The sequence below is a fragment of the Chinchilla lanigera genome, unplaced genomic scaffold (genome assembly GCF_000276665.1).
Source record: "Chinchilla lanigera isolate Chin_1 unplaced genomic scaffold, ChiLan1.0 scaffold00033, whole genome shotgun sequence".
NCBI lineage: Eukaryota > Metazoa > Chordata > Mammalia > Rodentia > Chinchillidae > Chinchilla > Chinchilla lanigera.
Genome location: NW_004955434.1, coordinates 12194650 through 12220677, shown reverse-complemented (window position 1 = coordinate 12220677; position 26028 = coordinate 12194650). Strand labels below are relative to the sequence as shown.

Below are 26028 nucleotides of genomic sequence, written 5' to 3'. Positions count from 1 at the left end.
AGCTTTAAATGTTTGAAGGTTTATTGAAGACCTTCAAGAATTCGAAAGCAAGAGCTGCATTAAGCTCCTGTCCCCTACACTGTGTCATCTTGGATTTCCTGAGCTTGACCCCTCAGTAGCCTTTCTGCCTCAAAAAGAAAACAAGCATGAGGGTGACTTTTGAAGGCAAAAAGTCAAAACTAATCAACATGAAGAGTTTGAAGAGGGTGAGGGTAGTAGACACTGACTGATTCATTCGGCCATTTGCCAGTTGTCATTCATAACTGACTCAGTGCCAGGCAGGTCTTGGTACTGAGAACAGCACTAAGTATAAAGTTCACGTTTGATACTGTTGGAAAGCTACTATTCCAAAGCATGTCGTATTTTTTGCCTTTACATTAAAAGGAAAACAGAGATACTATCCCGGTAATACGAATGTTACCTTCTGTATTTTCTCTGAAAGCATAGCAAGGGAAATTCCCCCGTTTAGACTCACTGTCCAGAGCAAGGCAATGAAATAAGAGGTCACCAATATAGTGATACAGCTTTTAGTATTACTGACAGTCAAATACTTCAGAAAATGATTTGTAAAAATGTCTTGACTCCTTCCATTTTTTTTAAATAAGAAAACACTGATATGAAATTATTATTTTTTACCTTAAGATTCTTTTCTTTCTTTCTGTAGTGCTGGGGTTTGAATCCAGGACCTCTTGTATGCCAGAGGAGCACTCCACTCCAACTCTCTTATAATTCTTGGTTAAATTATTTATAAGAAATGTTTTGTCATTTTTTATGTGTTTCAGCCAATATTCTTTCATAATAATCTAAATCCATTGCAACATATTCAAAACTTGTTTTTCTTTTTCATGTTCATTGAGATTTAGTTATATCATTTATTTGTTGAACAAGGGACTAAGTGGCCAAAATTTTGGTACAAAAGTAGTAATAATTTTAGCTACTATTTTTTGAGAATGCCAGATGCATTCTTAAGAGCACTACTGGAATATTGCATTAATCTTCCCTGAAAACCCATATGATGTAGTTAGTCAGCTGTACAGCACAACCCCAGCAGTGCCGTTTTCTATTTTTCACATGAGGAAACGAGAGGAAAGAGAAGTTAAAAGATGCGTCCAGGATCATTTAGCTAATAAGTGGTGGATTTAGATATAAGCGCAAAATATATGCTCTCAAACTTTTCTAGGAAAATGAGAATTGGACCAACTTTGGAGGTTTTGCTGTACTTTTTAATCACTTAGAAAACTATCCTTTGCTTTAATTATCTAATTATCAGTAGATTCCCAACCTTGTAATTCTCAAAGACAGTGTATCGCTTGGCGCCTTGTGGAGAGGATGGGTAGCCATGTTTCTTTCTTTCTTTTCTCCCTCTTCCAAGCCTTACCCAAGCCTCCAGGAACTCCAGTGGTGACTGAGAGCACAGCCACAAGCATCACCCTGACGTGGGACTCGGGGAACCCCGAGCCTGTCTCTTACTACATCATCCAGCATAAACCCAAAAACTCTGAGGAACCATACAAAGAAATCGATGGGGTGGCAACCACACGCTACAGTGTTGCTGGACTCAGTCCCTACTCGGATTATGAATTCAGGGTGGTTGCTGTCAACAACATCGGGCGAGGGCCTCCCAGTGAGCCTGTGCTGACGCAGACCTCAGAGCAAGCGCCATCCAGTGCCCCCAGGGATGTCCAGGCACGGATGCTGAGTTCTACCACCATTTTGGTACAGTGGAAGGAACCCGAGGAGCCAAATGGACAGATCCAAGGGTACAGAGTTTATTACACAATGGATCCTACTCAGCATGTCAACAACTGGATGAAACACAACGTAGCTGACAGCCAAATCACTACTATAGGCAATTTAGTACCCCAAAAAACATACTCCGTCAAAGTCCTGGCTTTTACCTCAATTGGAGATGGTCCTCTTTCCAGTGACATACAAGTCATCACTCAGACGGGAGGTAAGTTCAGTTCAGGATGGCAAGTAGGGCGGGAAGGGAAGGAAGGTGGGACTAGGAGGTAGAAATGAATCTACTTTCACAGAAATGAAGGAACAACAAAGGTAGCATAAACTAATTTTTGAGATTTAGGACTTCAAATTGAAGAGTGTTGTGAAGCCTTCTGAAAAGGAATAGACAGTCACTTGAAATACTAAGTAACCATTTTAGGCAGAGATCTGTTGGTACCCTTTTGTTAAGAAAAAAAATCTTACACAAGAATAACTTGAAGACTTTTCTTCATGAGGTGGGTAAATGTTTCTGCTTTGCAGCAGTTAGAGATCAGAATGGTGTGCTTTGTACCAGTGGCTCTGGCAGGGTGGTCTCAGGAAAGTATTTATTTGAATAAGATTGGATGGTTCAAGGTAAAGCTAAGACTAAAATATTAAAGGGGGCTTTTATTTGCCAGGATGCTTCTGTCTTAAAAATATTCTCAGAATGGTGTGGAGTTTTATTTTTCTTTGTATAGCCTAGTGGATGAAGAAAGATAGTTGCCAAGATCTTAGATCAGACTTTGGGACCTAATTGACTTATTTTACAAGGTGATGCTAGAGAAAACAGCAAACTATTTTATTCGGAAAACGATGATGGCCCTTTCTTTTCATAGGAGTGTGTAGAATCTCTTTGATAATTGATTCACAGTGATCAGTTTTGATTTAGGCTGGAAGTATGAAATAACACCTTCTAAAGTTTATTTTTGAGTATCAGAGAGCTACTTGTTTGACTTCATTTTTTGCCTTGTAAATTTGCAGTAACCTTTAAGCATTTTGGTAGCATACGAAGGAACCGTATTATTGAGACAATGTCTGTAGTGTAAAGGTGTGACTTGTTGCTCATTTTGGTGATCAATTGAATTTTCTTAGGTGTCAGAACTAGTGAACCCAATATCTGGGTTCATTGATAGCTGTATTTCATTGACTCATTTCATGGCATGGCCTTGATTTTCTGACTCGTATGATTTAGTGTGTTTTCTATTTGTTTTTGCTATTAGTGAGCTCAGCATATTTATAACTGGTCCGTTTTCATTTTTATACAGTTATGTGGCTATCTCTGACTTGCTTATGGATTTATTATTTTCTCTATTACAATATACAAAAGAGAGCTATCAAATTATATATTTCACCTTAATTGTACTAAATATCACCTGTGTTGCTATTTGGCATTTGTAGTTTTTCTGGAATTCTTTGCTACATTAATATGAAGAATAATGCTGTAGACTAATTTTTCCATAGACACTTTTCACTGGAAAATGTAACCATCTGTGACTCTTGTTCTAGTTTTTCTTGACTAAAAGTGGTCCTCCGTTTGAGAACATTGCCGATAGTATTTTTGCAGCTCCATAGCCATTAAAAGATGATAAGAAAGTATATAGGAGCTCATATTCCACTTTAAGATTTTCTAATTTTTCAGCTGTGATTTTTTTTTTTTTACATTCCTGGTGTGGAATTAAAATAACTACATTTTGAATCACAAGCTACCATTTGTTAACTCTGTGACACGTTACTTTGACATGTTACTTCCTGTGTTGATCAGCTTTGCCTTACTCTAACCAAAAAAAAAAAAGGTTTCTTATGGCTCACGGGTTCAGTCCATGGTAAGCTGGTGCCATTGTTTTGGGGTCTGTGATGGCGTTTTCAATTCTCTGTGCTTCAGTTTTTCTAATCTATAACAATCACCACCTTATAGAATTTTGTGGTTGTGCTTGTCTTCTAGGGCTTGTTCTAGCAAAAATACCACATGCTGGGGGCTTTTGATAATGTGAATGTACTGTCTCACAGCTCTGGGTCCTAGAAGTCTGAGGTCAAGACATTGACAGGGTTGCTGTCTTCTGAGGACTTCTTGTTTGCCAGATATAGAAACATCCTCTCATCTTGACCTTCATCTTCATGCGGTGTTCTCATTATAAAAGAGCTTGCATCCATTTTTTTTTCATCTGGAATGCACTAATCATAGTGGGTAATAGCCCACCGGAATAACCTCACCTTTGCTGATTAAATCCACAGTGGCCATACAGTCCAGTACTGTCACACTCTGAGATAGTGGGCATTAGAACTGCAACACGTGAATTACTGTGTGATACAGTCCAGTGCATAAGAGAGCAATGGATCAGATAATGGACAAAAACATTTTGTGACGTAGTAAATATGGTCACTATACTGATGGCTAATATATACCACTCAGTACGCCATGAATCATATGTGCATTCACATGATTCAACTGGCATTATCCCATGTAGCAATGAGTAAATGGATAATCAAGTCAGATAAGAAAATTGAGCACTTTGATTTGGGCCAGAAGATTACTAAGTAGAAGAGAATTTAAATCCAGTGTTGCTGGGTGCTTTTTCAAGCACCATTATCTTTCAAATAAATTATATATCAAGTAGATGTTTTTAGTGTCTTTGTGCCTGCTGGGTATTCAGTAAAATACCTACTGGGTATTCAGTAAATAAATAGAGACAGAAGAGAGGAGCAGTGCATCGTAATCATACCTTTAATTAATAATTGTGGGGGCTGAGGATTTAGCTCAGTGGCAAAGCTCCTGCCTGGCAAGCGCAAGGTCGTGAGTTCAGTTCCCGGTACCAGAGAAAAACCAAAACAAAAAAAAAAAAAAAAAAAAAATTAATAATTATGTAGAATTTATCTCTGATATATTTGAGGTTGCTAATAAATTATGCCAATCAAAAGAACATTAAATCATGTAGATACAGAAAAACAAGTTTATCTGAAGAAGTGGGAGAAAATGTACTTTCTATTATTATTATAGTTAATCACTAAATTTGGCTTATATGTTTTATCACTACCAGTTTAAATATAGAAATCTACAATGTTTCACATCCATCTTTATTTTCAGAAAACAGGAAGATTTAGCTGCCCAGGGAACAAAATTTTCATTTGTGAAATGTGGTGGTGCACGCCTGTAATCCCAGCACTCAGGAGGCTGAGGCAGGAGGATCGTTACGAGTTTGAGACCAGCCTGGGCTACAAAGTGAGCTCAAGGCCAGCCTAAACTGCATAGCAAGACGCTGTCTCAAAAGACAAAATACCCAAACAAACATATATATCTTTAAAAATTATGAGCATCTTTCTATTTAGAACATTAAATAACAGATGCCTATGACTTTATTCACAAATTAGTTAAAAAATACAGACATAATGCCTGCAGAGTTTATTTTGATCTTCACATTAATAGTGGAAATAACATAGCTTTGACTCATAACTCAGCAAGGATAGTATTATGATGAAGCAACTGAGTTAATGTAATCCAGCCTACTTGTGAAAGGTCTGATTTAGCCTAATGATAAAATTTAGAAAATCAGATGAATGGGTCATAGATGTAGTAGAATTGTTTCCAATTTAGTTTTGGCTCTTTTTTTGCATTAAGAGATTCCCAAGACCTTTTTATAATAGTTGACTTTTAATAACCATCGATTGAGACAATATATAGTGACATAATGACTTGTGCCTGTCACGATCAATAGGCTAAGAAAACCCTCCAGAACAGCACAAGGATTTGATCTGTTCTATAGGCTTAATTAACAAAGGCCATTTGATGTTAGTGGACAGAAGCCAAGTACAATGATGTGCTGGTATAATTACTGCTGAGCTGCTCAGTTTTTGCTGACTGGTTAATTCTTAGCATCAGGGCTGTACAAGAACATCAAGCTCTATGAAATACTTCTTTAGAGAGGTTGTAGAACACAGAAGGAAATGATTATTTTCAATGTAATTTATCTCTTCTAAGCACATAAAATATACTGTTCAAAAGTATATATGAATGCAAGTATGTTTTAATTATGTATACATAAAAATGTGCATTTTGATGTCTTCTGTGCCTGACAGGTGCTCATTACATTTTATTATCTTTTATTCTCTGACATATTCCTAGTTTGGTTCCAAATCATATTCAGAAGAAATAGTACTCAGAAACAAAGTCAGCTTAAGACAAAAGTCATCAATTTGGTTTTTATCTAAGGTAACTGTGATACTTTTTGTTAGAAATCAAGGCTTGATGTAAATCTATCTTTTTTCTAAAAAAAATATGGCCTCTTTTTTAGTAAATCAAGAGAGTATAACTCCTTGGTTATGAATATTAGCACAGTTGACTACACTGATTCTTAAATTACTATAAATAGGAAAATTTGTTTACATGATTATTAGCTAGAAGTAGGGATCAATCTTCATCTTTTAACTTAACTTCCGGCATAATGGTCACATGTAACTGGTTTACCTTGAAGATACAGGATGTAGAACGTATGCTAGAAACATATTCTGATTTTTAAAAAACATGTAAAGGAAAAGATAGTCATACAGAAAATATTAAGATCAGATAACAATATTTTACAGAAAATAACACAAATTGCTAAAGAAATGGGACAAATTACATTTTAAGTATAATCCACTAAAATAAATTTTGATTGCTGTCATACTAACTCCACCTTCAATCCTAATATACGTGTTATTGTCTGAGCTTTTTCCTGAAAGCATATCTGACTTCAAATTTTTCTGTCCATTTCATAGATTCTTGAGAAAAGTCTACGGAGATCTATGGATATTCCTTAACAGTATAGATCTTTAAAAGATAAAAAATTATGTATAAATATTTACCAAATAAAAACTAACACATGGTATCAGTTTTAAGTATTTTAAGAGCTGCCTGCTATGACAAATTCTGGGAAATGGAAAGGTGTTAAATGGAAAGTGTTAAAATATAAACTATGACATTTAGAGATATTGTGCTTTAGCTCTCTGGAACTATTAATCATTTTATTAACTTAGGCCAACAGGGCAATAAAAGCAATTTTTTTTCTAAAATCTGCCTTCCAATTAGCAAAACTGTAAGCCAGTTTAAATGCTTTCTCTGAACAGTTTCAGCAATGAGTAAAGGAGCACTGGATGTAAATACAACTGTAATAAAATTTAACTTTCTTATTTAATGACAATTGACAATAACATTTGTGGAAATGCTTATGTATCAAGTACCTGTTTTGTCAGTGATATGCTTGTGGCATTTACAAGTCAGACTTGTTGTTTGAAATTTGCTCTGTTTTATTATCACCATAATTCGGACTGTTGCTTTTATTGTTATTATTATTATTTATCAGGATGCTAGAAACATATATTTTAAAGTATGTATCTTGCGGAAGCATTATTTAATCATAATAGGTTTTCTAGAGTCTTTGAAAATATTTCATATTCATAATATGGGAAGATGAAATGATAATTTACCAATGTAATATGTGCCAATTTTTATCTTTTTAGATATATACTTAAATTTTACTGAAATATTGATTTGTTGTAGTGTATTAGCATTTCAGTTACCTAAGGCTTTTTCTTTCATTGGTTAGGCTTTCTTCATCCTCTGTTTTTGCGTTCATTCAGATATTTATGCAAAATATAGCTGTACTCAGACTCAAGTAATTGGCATTGTGCAATGGGATTATAATTTCATTTTAAGGGCTTGCGAGCTCATAATTTTTGTTTCCTGTGGACTTTACATAAGTAATCAAGAACAAAATAACTTTACAAGTTATACGGATATTTTAAAATATAATTTTAAAGAATTTTGTTTTGCATTTTTCTGCTTCATTTCTGCTTTCCCTATTTGGTAGGAAACTTGGTGTGTAGTCGGTACTTTCACACCTCCTTTTTTATTTTTTTAAATTTTTATTTTAATTTTAATGAAATTTTAGGTAGAATAGATAATTTTTAGTACTTTCATTATATTAAGTTTTTTAAATTTTATTTTAAAGAGAGCAGTAAAGAAAAAGAACAATAGCAGCATATCAACATCACAAACATCAACCAAAACAAAGCAGAAACAGTAAAAGTGATACCGGGTTTCAAAACAAAACCATAGGAATTAACAGCGGTTGTTATATTACATATTGTTATCTTCAGCTATGTTGCTGAGAGTACCAGATGTAAGAAAGGAAGAGTGTTCAAACCATTAAAGGGAATATAATTATTAAATAAAACATTAGAGATAATACGCAGTTTCACTAGACAAGATGTTAAGAATTCACCAATGGTGTTCCATTGCATATTGTTGTCTTCAAATCAGTTGCTCAGATTACCAGATATAAGCATGCAAATGTGGTTGAAATATAAAAAATTTTGATCATTAACTTCATTTCAATACACCATCAGACATGAGCAATAAAATTAATGCAGCTATTCACATATATGTTTATATTTTGCTTTCCTTCTTTCTTTTTTCTCCTCTCCTTCATCCCAGTTGTTCCTGTCTTTGAGTAATTTTTCCCTTTCATATCATCTATTGCATGTTATGAGTTTTACTCACTCTTTCAGATTCCTATACTGAGGAGACAGTATGATGTTTACACCTGTGGGTCCAGTTTATTTTACTTAGGAGTATGGTCTTTAGTTGCATCCATTTACCTACAAACCCTCAAGTTTATCTTTTTTATAGCTGAGTAATACTCCACTGTATAAAAATACCTAATCTTTTTTATCGATTCCTCAGTGGATGGGCACTTGGGTCATTTCCAAGATTCAGCTATAACAAATTGTGCTGCTATAAACATGGGCACACATTTATCACTGTGGTATGATATTTTTAATTCTTCTGGGAAAATACCCAGAAGAAGAATAGCTGGGTTAAGTGAGACTTCCAATCTTAGTTTTGTGAGGAATTTCCACACTGATTTCCACAGTGGTTTCACCAACCTACACTCCCACCAGCAGTGGAGAAGGGTCCCTTTCTCCCCACAGCATGTCCAGCATTTGTTATTGGTTGATTTCTTGATGATAGCCATTCTTTCTGGGATGAGGTGGAGTCTCAGTGTTGTTTTAATTTGCATTTTTTGAATGATTAATGATGTTGAACATTTTTTTCCTGTATTTATTTGCCTTTTTTTTTTTCATTTGAGAAGTGTGTATTCATCTCAGATGCCCATTTTTGGATGGGGTCTTTGAATTTTGGAAGCCTGATTTTTTTAATTCTTTATATGTTCTAGATAGAAGTCCTTTGTCTGAGGGGCAGTTGCCTAAAATTTTTTCCCAATTTGTGGGTTTTCTTTTTACTCTATTGGTGATTTTGATATGCAAAAAGTTTTCAATGAAGTGAGGTCCCAGTTGTTGATTCTTTGACGTATTTCCCATGCAGTTTGGTTTTTGTTCATGAATTCTCTGCCTACCTCTATGTCTTCAAGATTTTGACCCACTTTCTCTTCCAATAGATTTAGTGTTTCTGTTTTAATATTGAGATCTTTCATCCATTTTGACTTTACTTTAGTGCATGGGTAAATATATGGGTCTAGTTTTAGTCTTGGGCAAGTGGCAAGCCAGTTTTTCCAGCACCTTTTATTAAAGAGGCGATCTTTCTTCTAGTGAACATATTTGACCCCTTTACCTCACATACTTCACATACATTAATGTAGAAAGATTGTGTTTAAAGTTCTAGATGTGTATTTTTTATTTGGTCTTTAGTTGTGAGAATTGCAGATATTCTCATATATGATGCTTCATTAATTGGTGATAGAAATATTACAACATTGAAAAAGCTCTTAAAGAACATATATATACACAAATAACTAGTTAGTGAAGTAAAAGAATTTCAATGGAAAATGTGCTACATAAAGCCTAGGACAGCATTGTATGTTTCAGCATTGTATGGTAAATATTTATATGGTAACATATACAAATAAATATAAATTAATGTGAATATACATGGGAAAAAGCATGACTAGAAATATAAATTAGAAACACTGTAGACACTGTGTTTGGTATAAAACTCCATTGACAGATGATGAAAGTACCCATGTTTCCGAAAGTTACCCAAAAAAAAGAAAAAGCAATTATGGCAAACTTCCTTCCCCTAGAATGTTTTCTTTTGTGCACATTTTAGGAACATTTGGATTACTATATTCGGGAATTTAAAGATGTAGCCACTCATTTTGTACTCTTTTTTATTTTTCTTCAGCTTCGTGGTAGTTGTCTCAAGTACAAGAAAATGATCCCTGAGAATGTTATGTCTTGGGTAGTACTTTAGATACCAAGAAACTCTGACTATTAGCACACTGAAGCCATGTTTGTTATAATTTAGGACATTGGTCCATATACTGAATTTAACGTATAGGAACACTTTCACCCACCCTGTGTTTTTGAATACAATTAATTCGCAATCATTAAACATTGAGAGATTTTTACCTAAAAGATTCATTGGCAACTTCTGATGAAAGAAGCAGATACTGTAAAAACCTGGGTCCACATTTTTCCTTTCCTTTGTGGTTTGCCCATTTGTTTTTATTCCCCTCTGTTCCCCCTTTCTTGCTCCTGGATCTTTTTTATCTTCTCTGTCTTTGCATCACCATCAGAATGAATGATTGTACTAGGTTAGCCACGGGCAGGTACTGAAAAACAAAACACTGATACCTTGTTCAGAAAGTTAGTTTCTGGAAGCATTCAATTAATGAGAATTTCAAATTCTGTAATTAAAAAAAAGAAAGGGAAAAGATGATGAAGGCAACTGGAATATGAAGCAGTGGTTATTTGTGGCCTTACGCATCTATCCAAACATGGATGGGTAGGCACACACACATGCACACACGCACACACGCATGCGCACACACACAGCAGACACACAGTGGCATAGCCTGACAAAATAGAAGATTAAACTGATCTTTAGAGATCCTAGACACTGGCACTCTTGAAGAGCCCTGTAGACTTTCAATCTATTTTTAAATAAAGGGCATTTTAAAAATTTCCATATTCATCACTACAGAGAGACAATTCTAAAAGAGAATGATATATTTTATATCTCCCAAGTCTTCTCTTCTTGTGAAAATGATTCCATCATTATTTTAAAGTTATCAGCTATAATTTGTTTTATATGTGTTTAAAAATGTTTATACTCAAGTTGCCAAAAACATAATATGGGAGGTCATTCTCTTCTGTGAAGTGTTAATGGCTTGTTTGTTTTTTAATGGGTGTGGGATTCTCATGTCAGATTGTGAGAGAAAAAATATATGTTCAGGTGCATTACATTGACACATGCCATAACATCGTGACAATGTTAAATTGTTTAACAAATAACAAGGCCTGGATGCCAGCTAATCAGAGCAGACACTGGCCAAGAATTTAAGAGTAGGTGTTCCAGTTACACTTCGGCATATGGCATTTTTGTGCATAATGGATAGAGGACAACTAACAGAATTAGGTATTGACTGGTAAATTTAGGTTAGTAAAAGTTATTCGAATAAATATTTTAAACTTTGTAAAATTCCTTTTGTTTACTGCATCTAATAGATGGTTTTTTGAAATTATTCACTGCATAGTTTGTATGATTAACATGAGATTACTAATATAGATTACTTCAGTTGGTACCATATTTCTCATATTAAGTGTATCTTATGAATTTGTTAATTTATATAGTAGATTAGTTCCATGCCACCAGGGAAAATACTACATGAAGCCTCGCATATTAATGTAAGGTAATTTTGAAATTAGAAGTAGTTATTTATAAATAATACAGGTATTATTTTTCTAACTCTTTTTTTCAAAATATGGACTGGTTAAAAAAAAAATGCTAGGTGAGTCTGATTGCCTATGCAGTCTGCTAATGGCATAAAGGTGGGATTTCAAAGCCCTAAATGGAAATGATTTTGAATGTTTTGTGCAATGGATGAGGGTAAGTTTCCATGCAGTTGTAAATAGCAATAACTTTTCTGCATTTAGTATTTGTTAGTGTAAGTAGTTTTATTTTCCTTTATATTGAGTTCAGAGACATTCATACATCATGTACTTACTAATGCTACTTTATCCTGTGTCTGTATTACATTACTCAAGGACAAAAGCAGTATTTATCACATTGGTCTTGGTTTTTGGAGGAGAAAATAATGGGTTATATGCACAGAGGTTAATTTGGAAAATCTGGGGAACCTAGTTCTCTGCTGAGCTATGTAGGCACACTCTGAAGGATTAAATGGACGCACCAGTGGAAAACTTTGTGAACATGGTAACTGTGAATTCAATCCTTATCCTCCTTGTTTTTAGTGCCAGGGCAGCCATTAAACTTCAGAGCAGAACCAGAATCTGAAACAAGTATTTTGCTTTCTTGGACACCTCCACGTTCTGACACCATCGCCAGCTATGAACTAGTCTACAAGGACGGGGAGCATGGAGAGGAGGTAAGAGCCTGCTGCTCTCCCTCACCATCCTTCATCACACTGGACCATTGCTTTGCGTCTATGAACTTACCCACGTTCTTGCTCAGACACCTACAGAGGAACCTTGTTGAAAACTCTCATTCATCAAAGGAAGAATAGCATCCACCCCAAATAAAAAAATAACAGAACAGTTTATATGGAGACATTACGAAAAAATAAAACAAAAGTCAATTGTGGTATCTGTTGACGCACCTTTCTATTCAGGTTTCTAAATTTCGGGTTATAGAACTATGAAGTTGTAGAAGCATAGATACACCAACACTGGGGGACGTGGTGACATGTGACTGAGTGAGTTCTATATGCTACAAGAAGTCATTGGCAAGTGAACTTGTTCACGGTGGTTTTAGAGGAAGATGCAAATAGCCAATATTTGTTGACATACTAAAGTGGATGAACATGTGAACATATATTAAGGGATAGTTCTTTAAGCAAATAAGATAACAAGATTATAGAAGATATGCCAATAAAAGTCATCGTAATGAATACTTATGCTGTCAGGCACTGTTGTAATAGTTTCACATGTAAGAATTCATTTAATCCTTAGAAAGCATTGAGATGACCCTGGCATCATTCAATTCCACAATAAGTAAAGGTACAAAAAAGTTAAATAATTTGCCCAGTCTTCTACTACTGATTGGCAGAGGTGGATTTAAATCCACACAGTTTGCAAAGTCTGCCCTTAGCTGTTATGATTTAATCCCTCTTGAGATGTATTTTGAATAATTGGCAGAAATTAGTATTAAGATATTGAATATCACAATAAGAATATAGAAATATAAATAACACATTTCCTTTGTTATTGGGGAATCCAAAAGGCAACATTAGTACAAAAGGTGTTAGTGAAACTAAATTTGAAAATTTGAGCCATGCCAGTCATTTTATTATATCTCTTATAATTTTTTACCTAAATAGAACTTTGAAAAGCAAAATAGTTTCTTTGTTCTAATAAGGAATACCTTCTTAACTTAAACACTCGTCTATTAATTTACTACTTAGAAATTAACTCATGGTACATCATTTTGAATGGTATAATAAATTAATAGGTTCTTGTAAACTTCTATTTTATCTGTCTGCATTGATCAGAATCTCAGAAGGGAAAGTTTTAAATGTAGTACTTTTAGAATTAGCTAATAAAGCCCATATAAATTATACCTTTAAAATTACGTAATTGAAATGAAGACATACGTTAATAGTGCAACTTGAGCTCTTTATGCTTTTTATATACCATAAATCATCATTTAACCATCAAACTAAAGTAAGTAAATACAGTCAGGAAGAATGGTAAACCTTTAAGAATACTATGGGTGCTGGAAGGTCAGGATATCTACTGTGCTCTAAAATTATTTATCCAGAGAATTATTTTCTTAATTTTATAAATGAAAACTTTTGAGAATTTTTTTTTTATTTGCAAGTCAGAATACTCTAGGAATGTTCTTAGCTTTGTATTTGAATTATCCCTGACTGTTTTGTTTGTGTGAATATCAAATACTACTTGATAAAAGCCCTGTAATTATTTACACAATTATTGGGTAACATATTTGCTTGCATTTTACCAGAAGCTAATATGCAATGCAAGGTTGATTATCTATGGACAGTATACTTTCGCTAACATGCAAATGGAACATTTCAAGCATACATGATTTACAGCATATGATGAAACAAATCATTTTACAGAAGTCTTTTATAGTGTTAAAAGTTATAGAAGTTTGTGAATTGATTATAGTTTATTCTGTATTCACAAGGAAAAAGGAAATTGTCAAATTAGCGTAAATGCACTGAGATTCATGGTACTGATCGTAGACATTTTTCCACTTTCCTCAGTGACTAACATCAGATTTTTGCCCATCAGAAATTGGCAATTTCATATCTCTGTGGTTCCAACCTCTTGGTAACTGTATGTTAATTACTGTTTGCTCCTGACCTGACTGCATAAGGTCATGAGAGGTGAACTAGACATCTGCTTAAATGCAGTTGTGCATGTTCACCATATTCTAGTATCAGGGGCAGATGTCACTTTCTGTCATAGCAACAGATGCACTTTTAGAGTGGAACACATTTCAAGAGTGTACACTTCTCAGTCCCCCTCTACTCTGATGCATTTACATAACTTTGTGAACATTATAACTTCTGGTTTCCCTTACTCTCAGCTATCCTGTCTTCTATCGAAACTTCCTTCTTAAACTGTGATATTTTTATTATATAATCTCCCTAGTCAAGTTTTTGATCTCACTGTTGACTCTCTTGTGATATTTTGATAACTTTATGGTTCTAGTGACGGATATCTGATGTTACACATGTATGATTTAAAAATATTTCCATCGATCTTAACGAAGACAACCCAATTTTCTTTTTTTTTTTTTTTTTTGGTTTTTTTTTTTTTGGTTTTTTTTTTGGTTTTTTTCTCCGGTCCAATTTTCTTGTTACAGCAGCGAATCGCTATTGAGCCAGGGACATCATACAGGCTGCAAGGGCTGAAACCAAACAGCCTGTACTACTTCCGTCTGGCTGCACGCTCTCCGCAAGGCCTTGGTGCTTCTACAGCTGAAATATCAGCTAGAACCATGCAATCAAGTAGGTGTCTCTCTGTGCTTGCTTCCTGCCCTTTTTCAACTTAGAGATGTTTCTGTGCTCATGTCCACAAACAAACTCAGTGATGCGCTAACTGGTCCATAATCTGGATGCTAACAAGCGTCTCACTTTGGGGATCAGAGCACAACCCTAACCTCTGCAGTTTTCAAATGTGGTCCAAATAACAAAGCCCATTTTTCCATGTCCTAAATCAAAAGTCTTTCAAAGAAATCAGTAGATCTTCATAGGTGAAAAGTAGGTGAAAGCAGTTCAATTGCAAATTATAAGGCTATCAGGCAAAATTTACATCAAAAATACTACAGTGTGGGGTAGGGAAGGCATGGTAAATGAAAAGGCAGTAAATGACAAAACCTGTATGTTTTTAAAGCATTTAGGCTTTAATTTTGCTATAAACACATCTTTGTTCATATCTGTTCCTATTCAGGGAACAAAAGTTCAGTCCTCATGTCTTGTTTCTTACTAAGTGTGAAGTAGTACATATGGAAACACTGAACATTCACAGAAGATGTGTATTTGGACAATTTTAAGAATGAGGGAGTAATCACAAGCACATTTACAATCCTAAATGGTACTTTCTTTCCTCACCTTCAAGTTCCTTTTGGAATTTTGCCCTTAAGCATAATTGTGTTTGTTATAATGGGGATATTTTATGCCCAGAACAGATTTTTTTTTACATAGGATATTATCTAGGAAATTGGTTTTGATGGGCAGTGTGGGTAACATAATAAATACTATTCTTCACTTTTTAATAATTACTACCTATAGTCTACAGATAGCTATTTACCATGAAGAGTTTTACATCTTCGGTATTTTGCGTGATATCTGTGCTTTTGATGTAGCACTATACTCAGTAGATATAAATACTATGGATATGTTGAATTTTGTCAAGAGGATCCTCTGTTGACTTCCTATTTAGATCTATCAACAAACATGAAATTTATATTTTAAAAGATTAATCTCCTTGCATATATATGATATTTTTGACATTTCATTTTCAACAGGAAGTTGAAGTTTTTCACAGCTTTTGATGATAAAATTTACATTCTGTTTTAATTAAAACATGATTATTCATATAAAATCAAGATGTTGTTTCCTAATGCATTAGTGATTATAGCTTTTTCCCATAAAAGTTCCTTTCCTGTAAAAATTAAAACATGTAAATTGCTGCATTTTCTGTATGTTTCCTTTAAATTGCAGGCAGACTGATGAGTAATACTGTGGAAGATAATTCTTCTAAAATAAGACATTTAGTTTAAAAATATTACATGCTTCAGTAGTATATTTTGTCCTACTTTACAAACTTTACTTTAAAAACTAAATACATAATGAACTTTTTATAATCACATCAAAAGTTATCTAATCAATCAAAGTGAAAGTTTCAAGCAGTGTTGAATATTTTCTCCTAGAACAGAAAGTCTGAAGGTAGTGGTCTAGTAAAAATAAAATTAAAGTAAGAATTATACATGATGCCTTGCTGTTATATGAACAGCTCACCTTATTATGAATACTGATGAATATATACGTAATAGTTTTATAATTTAAGATATAAGTCTCTAGTTAGAATCAGTAAAAATGATATTCTAGTGATTTTGCAAATCTTCAAATTTATAAGGTTGTCCTGTAAGAATTTTTTGTTTTGTCAATGCAGGGAATCTTTTCATTTTGATTGACTATAATGACGAACTCAAGCTATATAAACTAAGAGAGACAAAACAGTTTGATACACTAGACACAAGTGTTAAGATTTCCAGTCACCAGGTGTAATAGTGAGTAGCTGCATGCAAGGTACTCTGCAGGCTGAGATGAGAGGATCACTTGGGTCCGGGAGTTTGGGATTTTCCTGGGTAGCACAGTGAGACTCCCATATCAAAAGAAAAACAAAAACAGAAAACCAAAAAACCCTAATGTAGTGTAAGTGATACTCAAATATAAAATGTAGGATTATTTCATTAATGCTACCATGTACATCGCTTTAAAAATATATACGTATATATGTGTTTGTGTATCTTATTCCTCTCGTTTATTCTTCCTTAAGAACATATACTATTAACTAAAAAACTCATGATGATAGTTGTGTTGTTCTTTATGGTGTTTTAATTTTTTCAAGTAATGATGTAGTTGGTTAATTTGATGGAAAATCATTGGTCAGAAGGTGACTAATCTATACGGGGCACTATGAAAGCTTGTCATTTAATTCTTATGTAAGCACGCTTTGTGTCCATCGTTATGCACAAAGCAAAAGCTTTTGCACATAAATCATTCCTCCTCTTGGTTCTTGGGCTTTCTTTTAAAATAGTTCTTTTTAATGACTGTGTTGACAATTTTGTAAGGGATAGATCATTTTATAACTGATTTTACCAAAATTTGCTGGTGGGATCTAATTCTTTAGCAATGGTGTCTCAAGAAGAGTTAAAATAAAAATGCTGAAAGCTGACATAGGGTAAGTATATGTTACAGTCAAAAGCAACAAGCCTGACATTACCCTCGGGTAGGTAAATCTTGGAATATGCATCTCATCCTTTATTGACTCTGCATGCTCGCTGTATTTGGGCTACAGTCGATGTTAGGTAACGTCCCTGATTAAAGCTGGTCAGGCAAAGTGTTTTATAGATAGGGTGTACCCTTTTGTGTTTGGTGGGCTTTTTATTTATTTTTTTTAAGTTAGAAGTGGTGGAAGGGCATGTGGCAGTTATTGTAACTTTTCACAGTGCAGAATTCTGTGGATGAATTGTCCTCATTCTAGAATGTGGAAGTGAAAATTTAAAATGCATCTGTGCCTCATCATCAGAATCTCAAGTTTAAGACAAAAACTAGCATTATTTATAGCTTTGTGGGGCCAGACAGTCAGTATGACGGGGGTGGGAAATGCTGAGGGGTTGTTTTAGCAGAAGAATTTAAATCGCAGGTAGGTAACTTTATTCGAGGCGCGATTATCTCAAAATTTCATTTTCACACATTCCCCCCACCCATTACTTAAAAATTATTTTTGGTCATTTGTTCATGTCTTTGATTTACTCATGTTACTAAGCCAAGGTACATAAGTGTGTCTTTAAAATTTTAAGTTCCTAAGCCTTATTTTTATTTCGTTGCCCTTATTGTTCGTTTATTTATTTTTGCCTTTTCTTTTGTTTTATCATTTTTTTTCCAACCACTCCTGTCCTTTCACTCAAATCCTCCTTTAACTCACTACCAAAATAAGAGCCATCAGCTCCTCCTCAAGACATTAGTTGTACCAGCCCAAGTTCCACTAGTATTTTGGTAAGTTGGCAGCCTCCGCCAGTGGAAAAGCAGAATGGCATTATTACTGAATACTCCATCAAGTACACTGCAGCGGATGGGGAAGATGACAAGCCTCACGAGATTTTGGGAATTCCTTCGGATACTACCAAGTACCTTTTGGAACAGCTGGAAAAATGGACTGAATACCGGATCACTGTGACTGCCCACACAGATGTCGGCCCCGGCCCCGAGAGCTTGTCCGTGTTGATTCGAACCGATGAAGATGGTATGTTGCCTCCGCTACATCAGTTTGCACACTTCTGCCAATCTTGGTCCGCTGTCTCTTGATAGGCTAAACGCTGTCCACTTTTCCCTGCTCATCTTCTTATCCAGCACTGCTGTGACCAGTATTTTTGCCAAAGGCCTGTCTTGCTGCATCCCGAGCACTTTTTCCCAGTCTCAAGGCAGTGACTTTCTTGCCGTTGGAAGGACACTCCAATGGTCTCACAGTCCAGCCCTTCTGTGTAGAACCGACCAAAGTCTTCTATGTTTTTCTTGGCTTTTTATACTCACTTCTTTTGCATTTTGAAGTTAACTTTCAAAACTGCCTTCTTTTCTTCTTCTTGCCTTTTTGTCTTGCATATTTCAAAGACACTGATGCTCAACATTTCCATTTTTGGCATCTGTTGTATGGAATACCTTTGATATGAGGAAAAAAGAGAAGACAATGCATAAAATCAAGAATCTTTTTATTCTGCTATTTAAAAAGAAACCTTTAAAAACACACGACAATCAACAATCAGTTTTTGTTATTATTTCAATGCAATACCTCTTTGTGCTTTAATGCTTTGAGCCTCAAAGCATCTTCCTTGGCTTTTGTACATTTTTTTTACATGTTTTTCTATTTCTCTGATACTCTTTTTTTCTTCCATTTTGTTTTTTTGCATTGGTCATGTTTTTTGCTCTTTTCTTAAAAGGTAGAACAGATTGGTTGAGCATTTTCAGTGGTTGAAAATGTTTGTATTCTTCAAAGAAAACATAGTGGGTCTACCCATTTTTAAGTAAAGGAAATGCTCTGACTGGGTGGGACAAGTGCCTATAATTTTCTTTTATCCGATGATGTTGTTCCAGTTCCTAGTGGTCCTCCTCGCAAAGTCGAGGTAGAGGCTGTCAACTCAACATCTGTTAAAGTCTCATGGCGCTCCCCGGTGCCCAATAAACAGCATGGCCAGATAAGAGGATACCAGGTGCATTATGTGAGGATGGAAAACGGTGAGCCCAAGGGCCAGCCCATGCTGAAGGATGTCATGCTGGCTGATGCACAGGTGAGCCTCCGACATTACCTACTTCTGCTTTTGCGTGATGGGTTTATGTTAGGATATACTTTGAAATGGGCCCCCTGTCTGATTACAAACATGGCACTACTTTTTTAAGAATATAGATATTCGGCTCTTTCCAACTCAACCTGAAATTGCCTTTCTTGAGAAAAATCGATTTAATCCAAAGGAACAATTTTCTGATGCTGTTTTTGCTGATAGGATCTGCTTTCTGCCGTACTAAAACTGTTGGGAATTAAATTAAGTTTTAAATGTATGATTTATTTCCACTCAAGAACTGACATTATTTATTTATTTTTTAATTTTTAAGCAAAAGTGAGGAGATATATATATATATACCTATATCTATATCTATACATATATATATGTATAGATATGTATTTGTATTTTCTTAAAAACTAACTGACATTTTGATTCAGAGAAAGATACCCAGAAAGCATTTTATGTCGCACTTCACCAAATTACAAATTTATTGGGAGCTACCGTTTCAGGTCCCAGAAAATGAAGATAATCTCGATGATAACAAAAATTAAAATTTCCCAAAGAATAAAGGGGATCCTCTGTGTTGAGCCAAGTTAAGAAAAATAACAATGAATAGTTGGGTACATGAAAAATTCTTTTGGTATTAGTGCTATGTTGCATAAATTTTAATTTCACAACTTGGTTTTGTGACTAGGCTTTTAAAACAAATCATAGAACTTTGCAATATTTCTTCCTAAATTGGAGGTGATTCAAAGATAATCCTATAATATACTTGTATTCCACAACAGGCTACCCAATTTTACATTATTTTTTTCCCTCTAAAAATATGAGGGCAATAAATATCCGTGGGACGCTAAGATAAGTATTTAGCTTTAAAGTCTTTATGTAAGTCAAGCTCATGCTGCTTCAGTTCTGAAACTTTCTAACTACGTGCATCTAGGATTGGAGCTCACTTATGCATCCCGAATCCAGCTGTATGTCCGTGGCTTGAAGGCCACTTCTGTGTATGCAAGTGGAGAGCCCCAGTGTCCCTTTGGCATTGGAAAAGGGCCCTGACTGTCATTTTCATGTCTTTATTTTGTATTGCTTTATAAAATGAAAGTTCTTATAAATTTCCTACACCTATTATTACTACATTTTACTTTGTCAGTCTGCAATAATGAAAAAGAAAATAACACGGCCATCTTGCTTACATATCTTTCCTTGGTTCTTAGATAGTTTGCATTACAAAACAGTAAATCTGTCTGTAATTCTTCCCTTGTGAGCTTTTGTTATTAATGGCATCAGATAATGCCAACTGTATTAAATTTCAACTCTATCCCTTCTTTTTTTTTCTCCTCTACTTTGGCTTTTCTAATTGCTGATTTTCCTTTTGTCCCTTCCCATCTCATTTGTTTTCTTGACTATTCATTAAAACTTCATTACAGAGCACAACTCTTCATTGGGGATATACTATTTGAATAAAATGAAAGATATTACCTTAAATAGTAACACAAAGTAGGCAACTCAGAAAAAAAGTCAAAATAAATATCATAAAATAGGATATGATTATGAGCATTAGCTTTGTGCTATACCTTATTGATTTCTGTATTTCTGTAAATCATACATTTATATATATAAATGTATATATATGGCTGGTTTTGGTAGCAGTAATTACACAGCCTATTTAATTTTATGTCCCAGTTGTACATTTGTACATGAGGCTGGCTACATCATAACATACTTATAGTCTTGGAAATTTTATTGTGTACACTGTTTCAGTTACTTAATTTTCCTTCTTTATAAATCAGAGGAAGGCAAAGTTGCCTTTTTAAAGTGATAGATTTCTCTTCATTTCTTTTCATTTTGTTTCCCCCCAACCTTCTTAATCTCAATCAGTGGGAATTTGATGATACTACTGAACATGTGAGTAATTTTTAATGCTTTGTCAAAAAATCAGACTATATACTATTTTTTTCTGATACCATTCTTTCACTTATTCACAGTATGCTTGAGTTTGTCACCATAGTTTGCTTGGATGCATGAACTAACAAACTTTCTTTGACGTTATCTTTACTTTGTGTTCACTTTCTGTTTTGCGAAGTCAGCATGGTGCTGCTTGTTGCATACAAGCCGTGAGCTCATGGTATTTCTATTGATTTCTGCTACTAGCTGTCTGTGCCACAGTCAGAGGGGGTATGCTTTGAATGGAGGCATCACAGACTGAAAATGTCAAGTTGTCGCGTACAGGTTGTTCGTAACCCAATACAAGGTTAGATATTCTATTCCATGGAGAACATGACATAGATCTGGCATTGATTTAACTTCCTCTGGTAATGGCTGTTATCTTTTGTGTTATAAAAAATTTGAATTTAAATAGGTGGATCACGTATCTCACTGAGGGAGGAATGTTTTCTTTTTAATATATTTGAATGGGTGGATTATGTTATTTATTGAGAGCCTGTGTAAGATAGCGCAGGGTGCAAACACTTGTAACACCTACCTCTCGAGTGTTTGCAGTCTAGATAGCTAGAAGCATGTGAAGAGGTCTATAAGATATAGCCAGAAAATGGCCTGAAGCCAGCTATAATAATACTTCAGGAAATGAATGGCAATGTTAGTAAGAGCTGTGAATTCGGAAACAGAAGATCATGATGCTAAGAGAGATCCTAAAGTGTACTTGACATCTTAAGGGGTGAGAGGAGGCAGGAGAAGTGAGAGGAAGAGGGAGAGTGAGAGGGAGAGAATGAGAATGAGAATGAATGAGAGTGAATGTTGGAGAATTGAACACGGGGATGCACGGCTTTTTACACTATACACAGCAGAAGCAGCTGTAGATGCAATTGCAACTGATCCAGCTGATCGTGACCAATCAGCTGACCAGGACTTTGCCAATATGAAAAAGAGGAAACCTTTCATGTAAGTTATTTATAAATACTTCTAAGGAGTAAATTATGATAAAATATTGGCAAAATCCTAAAGCTAAAGGCCTAGGTCTTTAATTCTTTATTCCTAGGGAGATACCAAAAAATTAAAATTAAAGATGAAATTTGTAAGAAAGGTATTCTTTTATCAGTATATGAGTTTATTGTAGAAGCACAAGGCTTTTTTGGATCTTGGGAAATCTCTACAAAGTATAAGTTCTCATAGAGTGACAAGGTGACAGTATTTTATAAACTGTTGCCATGACTGTGTTAGTCACAATATACCTGACACACACCCATTAAAGGAGGAAGGATTTATTTTGGCTCATCATTTCAGAGAACCAGTCCATGGTCGGCTGGCTCCATCGGTTTTAGACCTGTAGTGAAGTGGAGTGTCATGGAAGAAAGACATGGCAGAGGAAAGCTGCTAAGCTGATGGCAGTCTGGATATAGAGAGAAAAAGAAAGAGACAGAAAGGACGGGGCTGGGAACCAGATATATTCCCTAAAACCATTCCTCCATGATCCCTTCCCTTCATCTAGACACTGCATTATGTTTCTGCCCCTTCCCATATGCCATGTTAGAGCCCTCATACTCTAACCTGTACCAAAAGCCCATCAGTAATCAGTACTTCACGGGATCATTTCTGGGAGGTATACTTTGGACCCCAACCATAACAATGGCTCACAGTAAGAAACGCCTTTGATATGATCCCATGCACACATATGCTTAACCGAAATCAGAGTTTTAGAACAGCATACTTTAAACACATAATAAATTCTGAACATTTTGTATTCAAGTCTATTCTACCTTTTTTGGGTCTGCTTTTGTTTAAATGCTGGTCATGACTATAATGACTGCATTTTTTGACCTACTAAATGGGATTATTACCTGCTGTTTAAAAAACAGTGACTTAGTGGATAAATTAGAGTAAAAAGCAGATAAAAAAGCAAGAGAGATATTTTAATAATTTAATCATAAAGTGATCAAAATTCAACAAAGTTGAGGAGGCAGGAGTTTAAAAGGGAGAGTTATGATCAATATTTTAAAGGAAGATTTGACAAAAGCTTGATGACTAAGAATTAGGAAAAGAAAAGGTCAAAGGTAGTACGTAAACATTAAAGATGTGTTACTGTTCATTAAACTGTGTGAGGAAGGGGTCTGCTTCTGGGGGAGATTTTTAAGTTTGTTATACTGAATTTAAGATAACACTGGGATAATCATAGGGAAATGATCTGCAGACTTTTAAAATATATATGCCACTTTAGCACAGCAGAAAAATAGGGGATGGAGACAAACCTGGGATACAGTCAGAAATAATTATTTTAGGTTTCAGCATTTGAACAGATTTTCCAGAACCAGATAGAATTACAGCACACTGATGCCGTATCAGGACCTCAGCAAGGTCAGCTTTTAATAGACAAGGATAAGAGTGGTGGCACAACATGGAGGGACTAGGGGCATGAGGAAGGGTGGCATTGTATTAGACAAACTGCCTCACTGTGGATCTTGAAACCACAAAGGAAGCACATCTCCCACTTACAGAAAGAAACCCTAACTCCCAAGGTGGCACAGTCTTGGAAACAGAGATGTGTCCAGCTGAGGTTGTCCCATTGGAGAGGATTTTCCAGCTTCAGATTGTGTTACCTATGGTATCCCGTACCAACCTGAGCAAGAGAAAGGGCATGTGTGATCAAACCTACTTGTATAAATGAGAAGCTTCCTGGAGCCCCAGATTGCATGCGTTTAATGCCAGTCAACTTGGTTGTAGAAGGAAGCCTTACTTCTTGTGAGGTTTTAGCTTGTCTTTAGCTTTTCAGCAGTAATCTAGGGGGACCTCTGAAGCTGGCATTTGCCTAGCACAATATTTTTGAACAAGCAGTGTGTCTACCCTCATTTAGAATATGGCTCTGAAATGCCTTACTCTTTTGATATCCTCTGAAATGTTAGTGAGACCATTTCAGGGTCCTAAAAGTAAAATAGCTTCTACAAATAGTCCTATCTTCTGACAGAAAAAAAGAAAATCTCCCATGGGTCTTCAGGATGATTCTGAAATGCTTCAATTTCCACAATGATGATATTCCTACTCTTTTGAAAAAGCACCTTGTCAAAAGCTGTCATATTTGAGATCAGCATCGCCGATTGAGTTTGATAGTACCTGTTAACAGCCTCACTAAGAAAAATCCTACTCCTCTCCACACAATCTATTCTGTTCACCTAACACTCACACTGCCTTTAGATTTGGAATACAGTGACATTGTATATTTTCTTAGATTTACCTGTATTCAATTTTAAAACATAGCCGTGCCCAAAAAACCCAAGTGTTTTTTTACATATTGCCTTGTGTATGTGTGTGTGTGTATGTTTGTGCATACAACTCTGAGGAAAACACTAGAACAAGTCTAACTAAAGAATATTGCGAGCTCTGATGTGAAGGAATAGGTCCAAAAATCATCTTGCCATTACAGCTTTGGAGCTTTACTAAAAGACAGCTCCGAGGTTTTGTATGTAGTTGGTGAGATTTAACATTTTGTAGTCAGATTGCACTGTATATTAGTGCTACTGCAGGACTGAGGTTGTGTTGTGCTCTTGGGTTTATGGCCTGCCCTCTAGGTTACTGGAAAAGTCTCTCTTCAGTGTATAATGGTTTTGTTCATAGCCTGTACAATTAGCTAGCAATGAGTTCCTGGAGTCCTGAGAAAATCCTTGGGCTCTTAGAATATCTAGGTCTAACAGATCAACCATCTGGCAAACTGCGTACCTGGTGATAGGACAGCTTCCTCTTGCATCTGCCCTGCCACCAGTCTGTGGGTTGGCTGCAGTAGGTGTACAGGGAAAGCTGTTGGCATAAAATAACAGCTACAGGGCTGGGGAGAAGCTCAGCGGCACAGCGCCTGCCTGGCAAGTGCAAAGTCCTGAATTCAATCCGGGTACCAAAAAAACCAGCTAGTGTATGAAATGCTCCCTCTGAGCCAGGCACAGTTCTAGAGCTTATCTCATAGAACTCATTTAATCTCGCAACACACTCTGGGAAACTATTATTATTATAAATTTCAGTTGGAAAAAGAAGGTACAGATGGGTGAACTCACTGGATCTGGGTTCCCAACCTAGTGGATAAGGCAGATTTAGATTCAACAGTTCAGGAAGTCTTTTAACTAATATCTCCTCAAATCTGCTTCTTAGGATACCTGAAGACCCAACATCAATGTCAGCATGCAAAAAATCCCCCTAGCATGAGCTTTAAGCATGATATCTCCATGTGTCCTTCGCACAGCTTCAGAGGATGTCTAGCATGCACACAATGAAAATGGATGTCTGGTTTTACCCAGGGCATTGGTGGCATGTTTTGACTCAGTGTGACTTTATTGTGTCATTTCAGGACATGATCATTTCTGGGCTACAGCCTGAAACGTCTTACTCCCTGACTGTCACAGCCTACACCACGAAAGGAGATGGCGCTCGCAGCAAACCCAAGCTGGTGTCCACCACTGGGGCAGGTAATTGTGTCTGTTTGCATTTGAGCCTTGAACTAAATGGTGCTAACTTTCCCAGTGGCGTTGAGTGGACTCTGTTATTCTTTTACCGTGATAAAATCAGAGGAAAGAAGTGCATTGTGGTCAACTTTTGTGAATTTTTATTCTTAGTTCAGAAGAAAAAAATGTGAGTACATACTTTCTCTAAATTATTCAGTTAATCAGCAAATACTTTTTCAGTACCTCGCATGTGTCTGGCACCCTTCCCATAAAAATAAGCAGCTCTCATGCAGTTCATTTTCTGCCCCAGATTATTTAGTTAACAAACAAATGCATGTATAATAA

The 26028-nt window shown here is 35.6% G+C and overlaps 1 protein-coding gene across 10 annotated transcripts in view; it reads left to right on the top strand.

The window, feature by feature from the left end:
* The window catches only part of Ptprd (protein tyrosine phosphatase, receptor type, D), a 2098812-nt gene that overhangs the window by 1911959 nt on the left and 160825 nt on the right, over window positions 1-26028 (top strand). For 6 of the 10 annotated variants that reach the window (XM_013516335.1, XM_013516328.1, XM_013516329.1 and 3 more), the window contains exons 20-26: window positions 1373-1954; window positions 12007-12140; window positions 14606-14750; window positions 17968-18273; window positions 19119-19312; window positions 21185-21211; window positions 25590-25707. In XM_013516335.1, the coding sequence (XP_013371789.1) occupies window positions 1373-1954; window positions 12007-12140; window positions 14606-14750; window positions 17968-18273; window positions 19119-19312; window positions 21185-21211; window positions 25590-25707 (1506 nt within the window). The remainder of the gene's footprint in view (window positions 1-1372; window positions 1955-12006; window positions 12141-14605; window positions 14751-17967; window positions 18274-19118; window positions 19313-21184; window positions 21212-25589; window positions 25708-26028) is intronic. The other 4 variants (XM_013516331.1, XM_013516336.1, XM_013516337.1 and 1 more) reach the window with 2 other exon arrangements.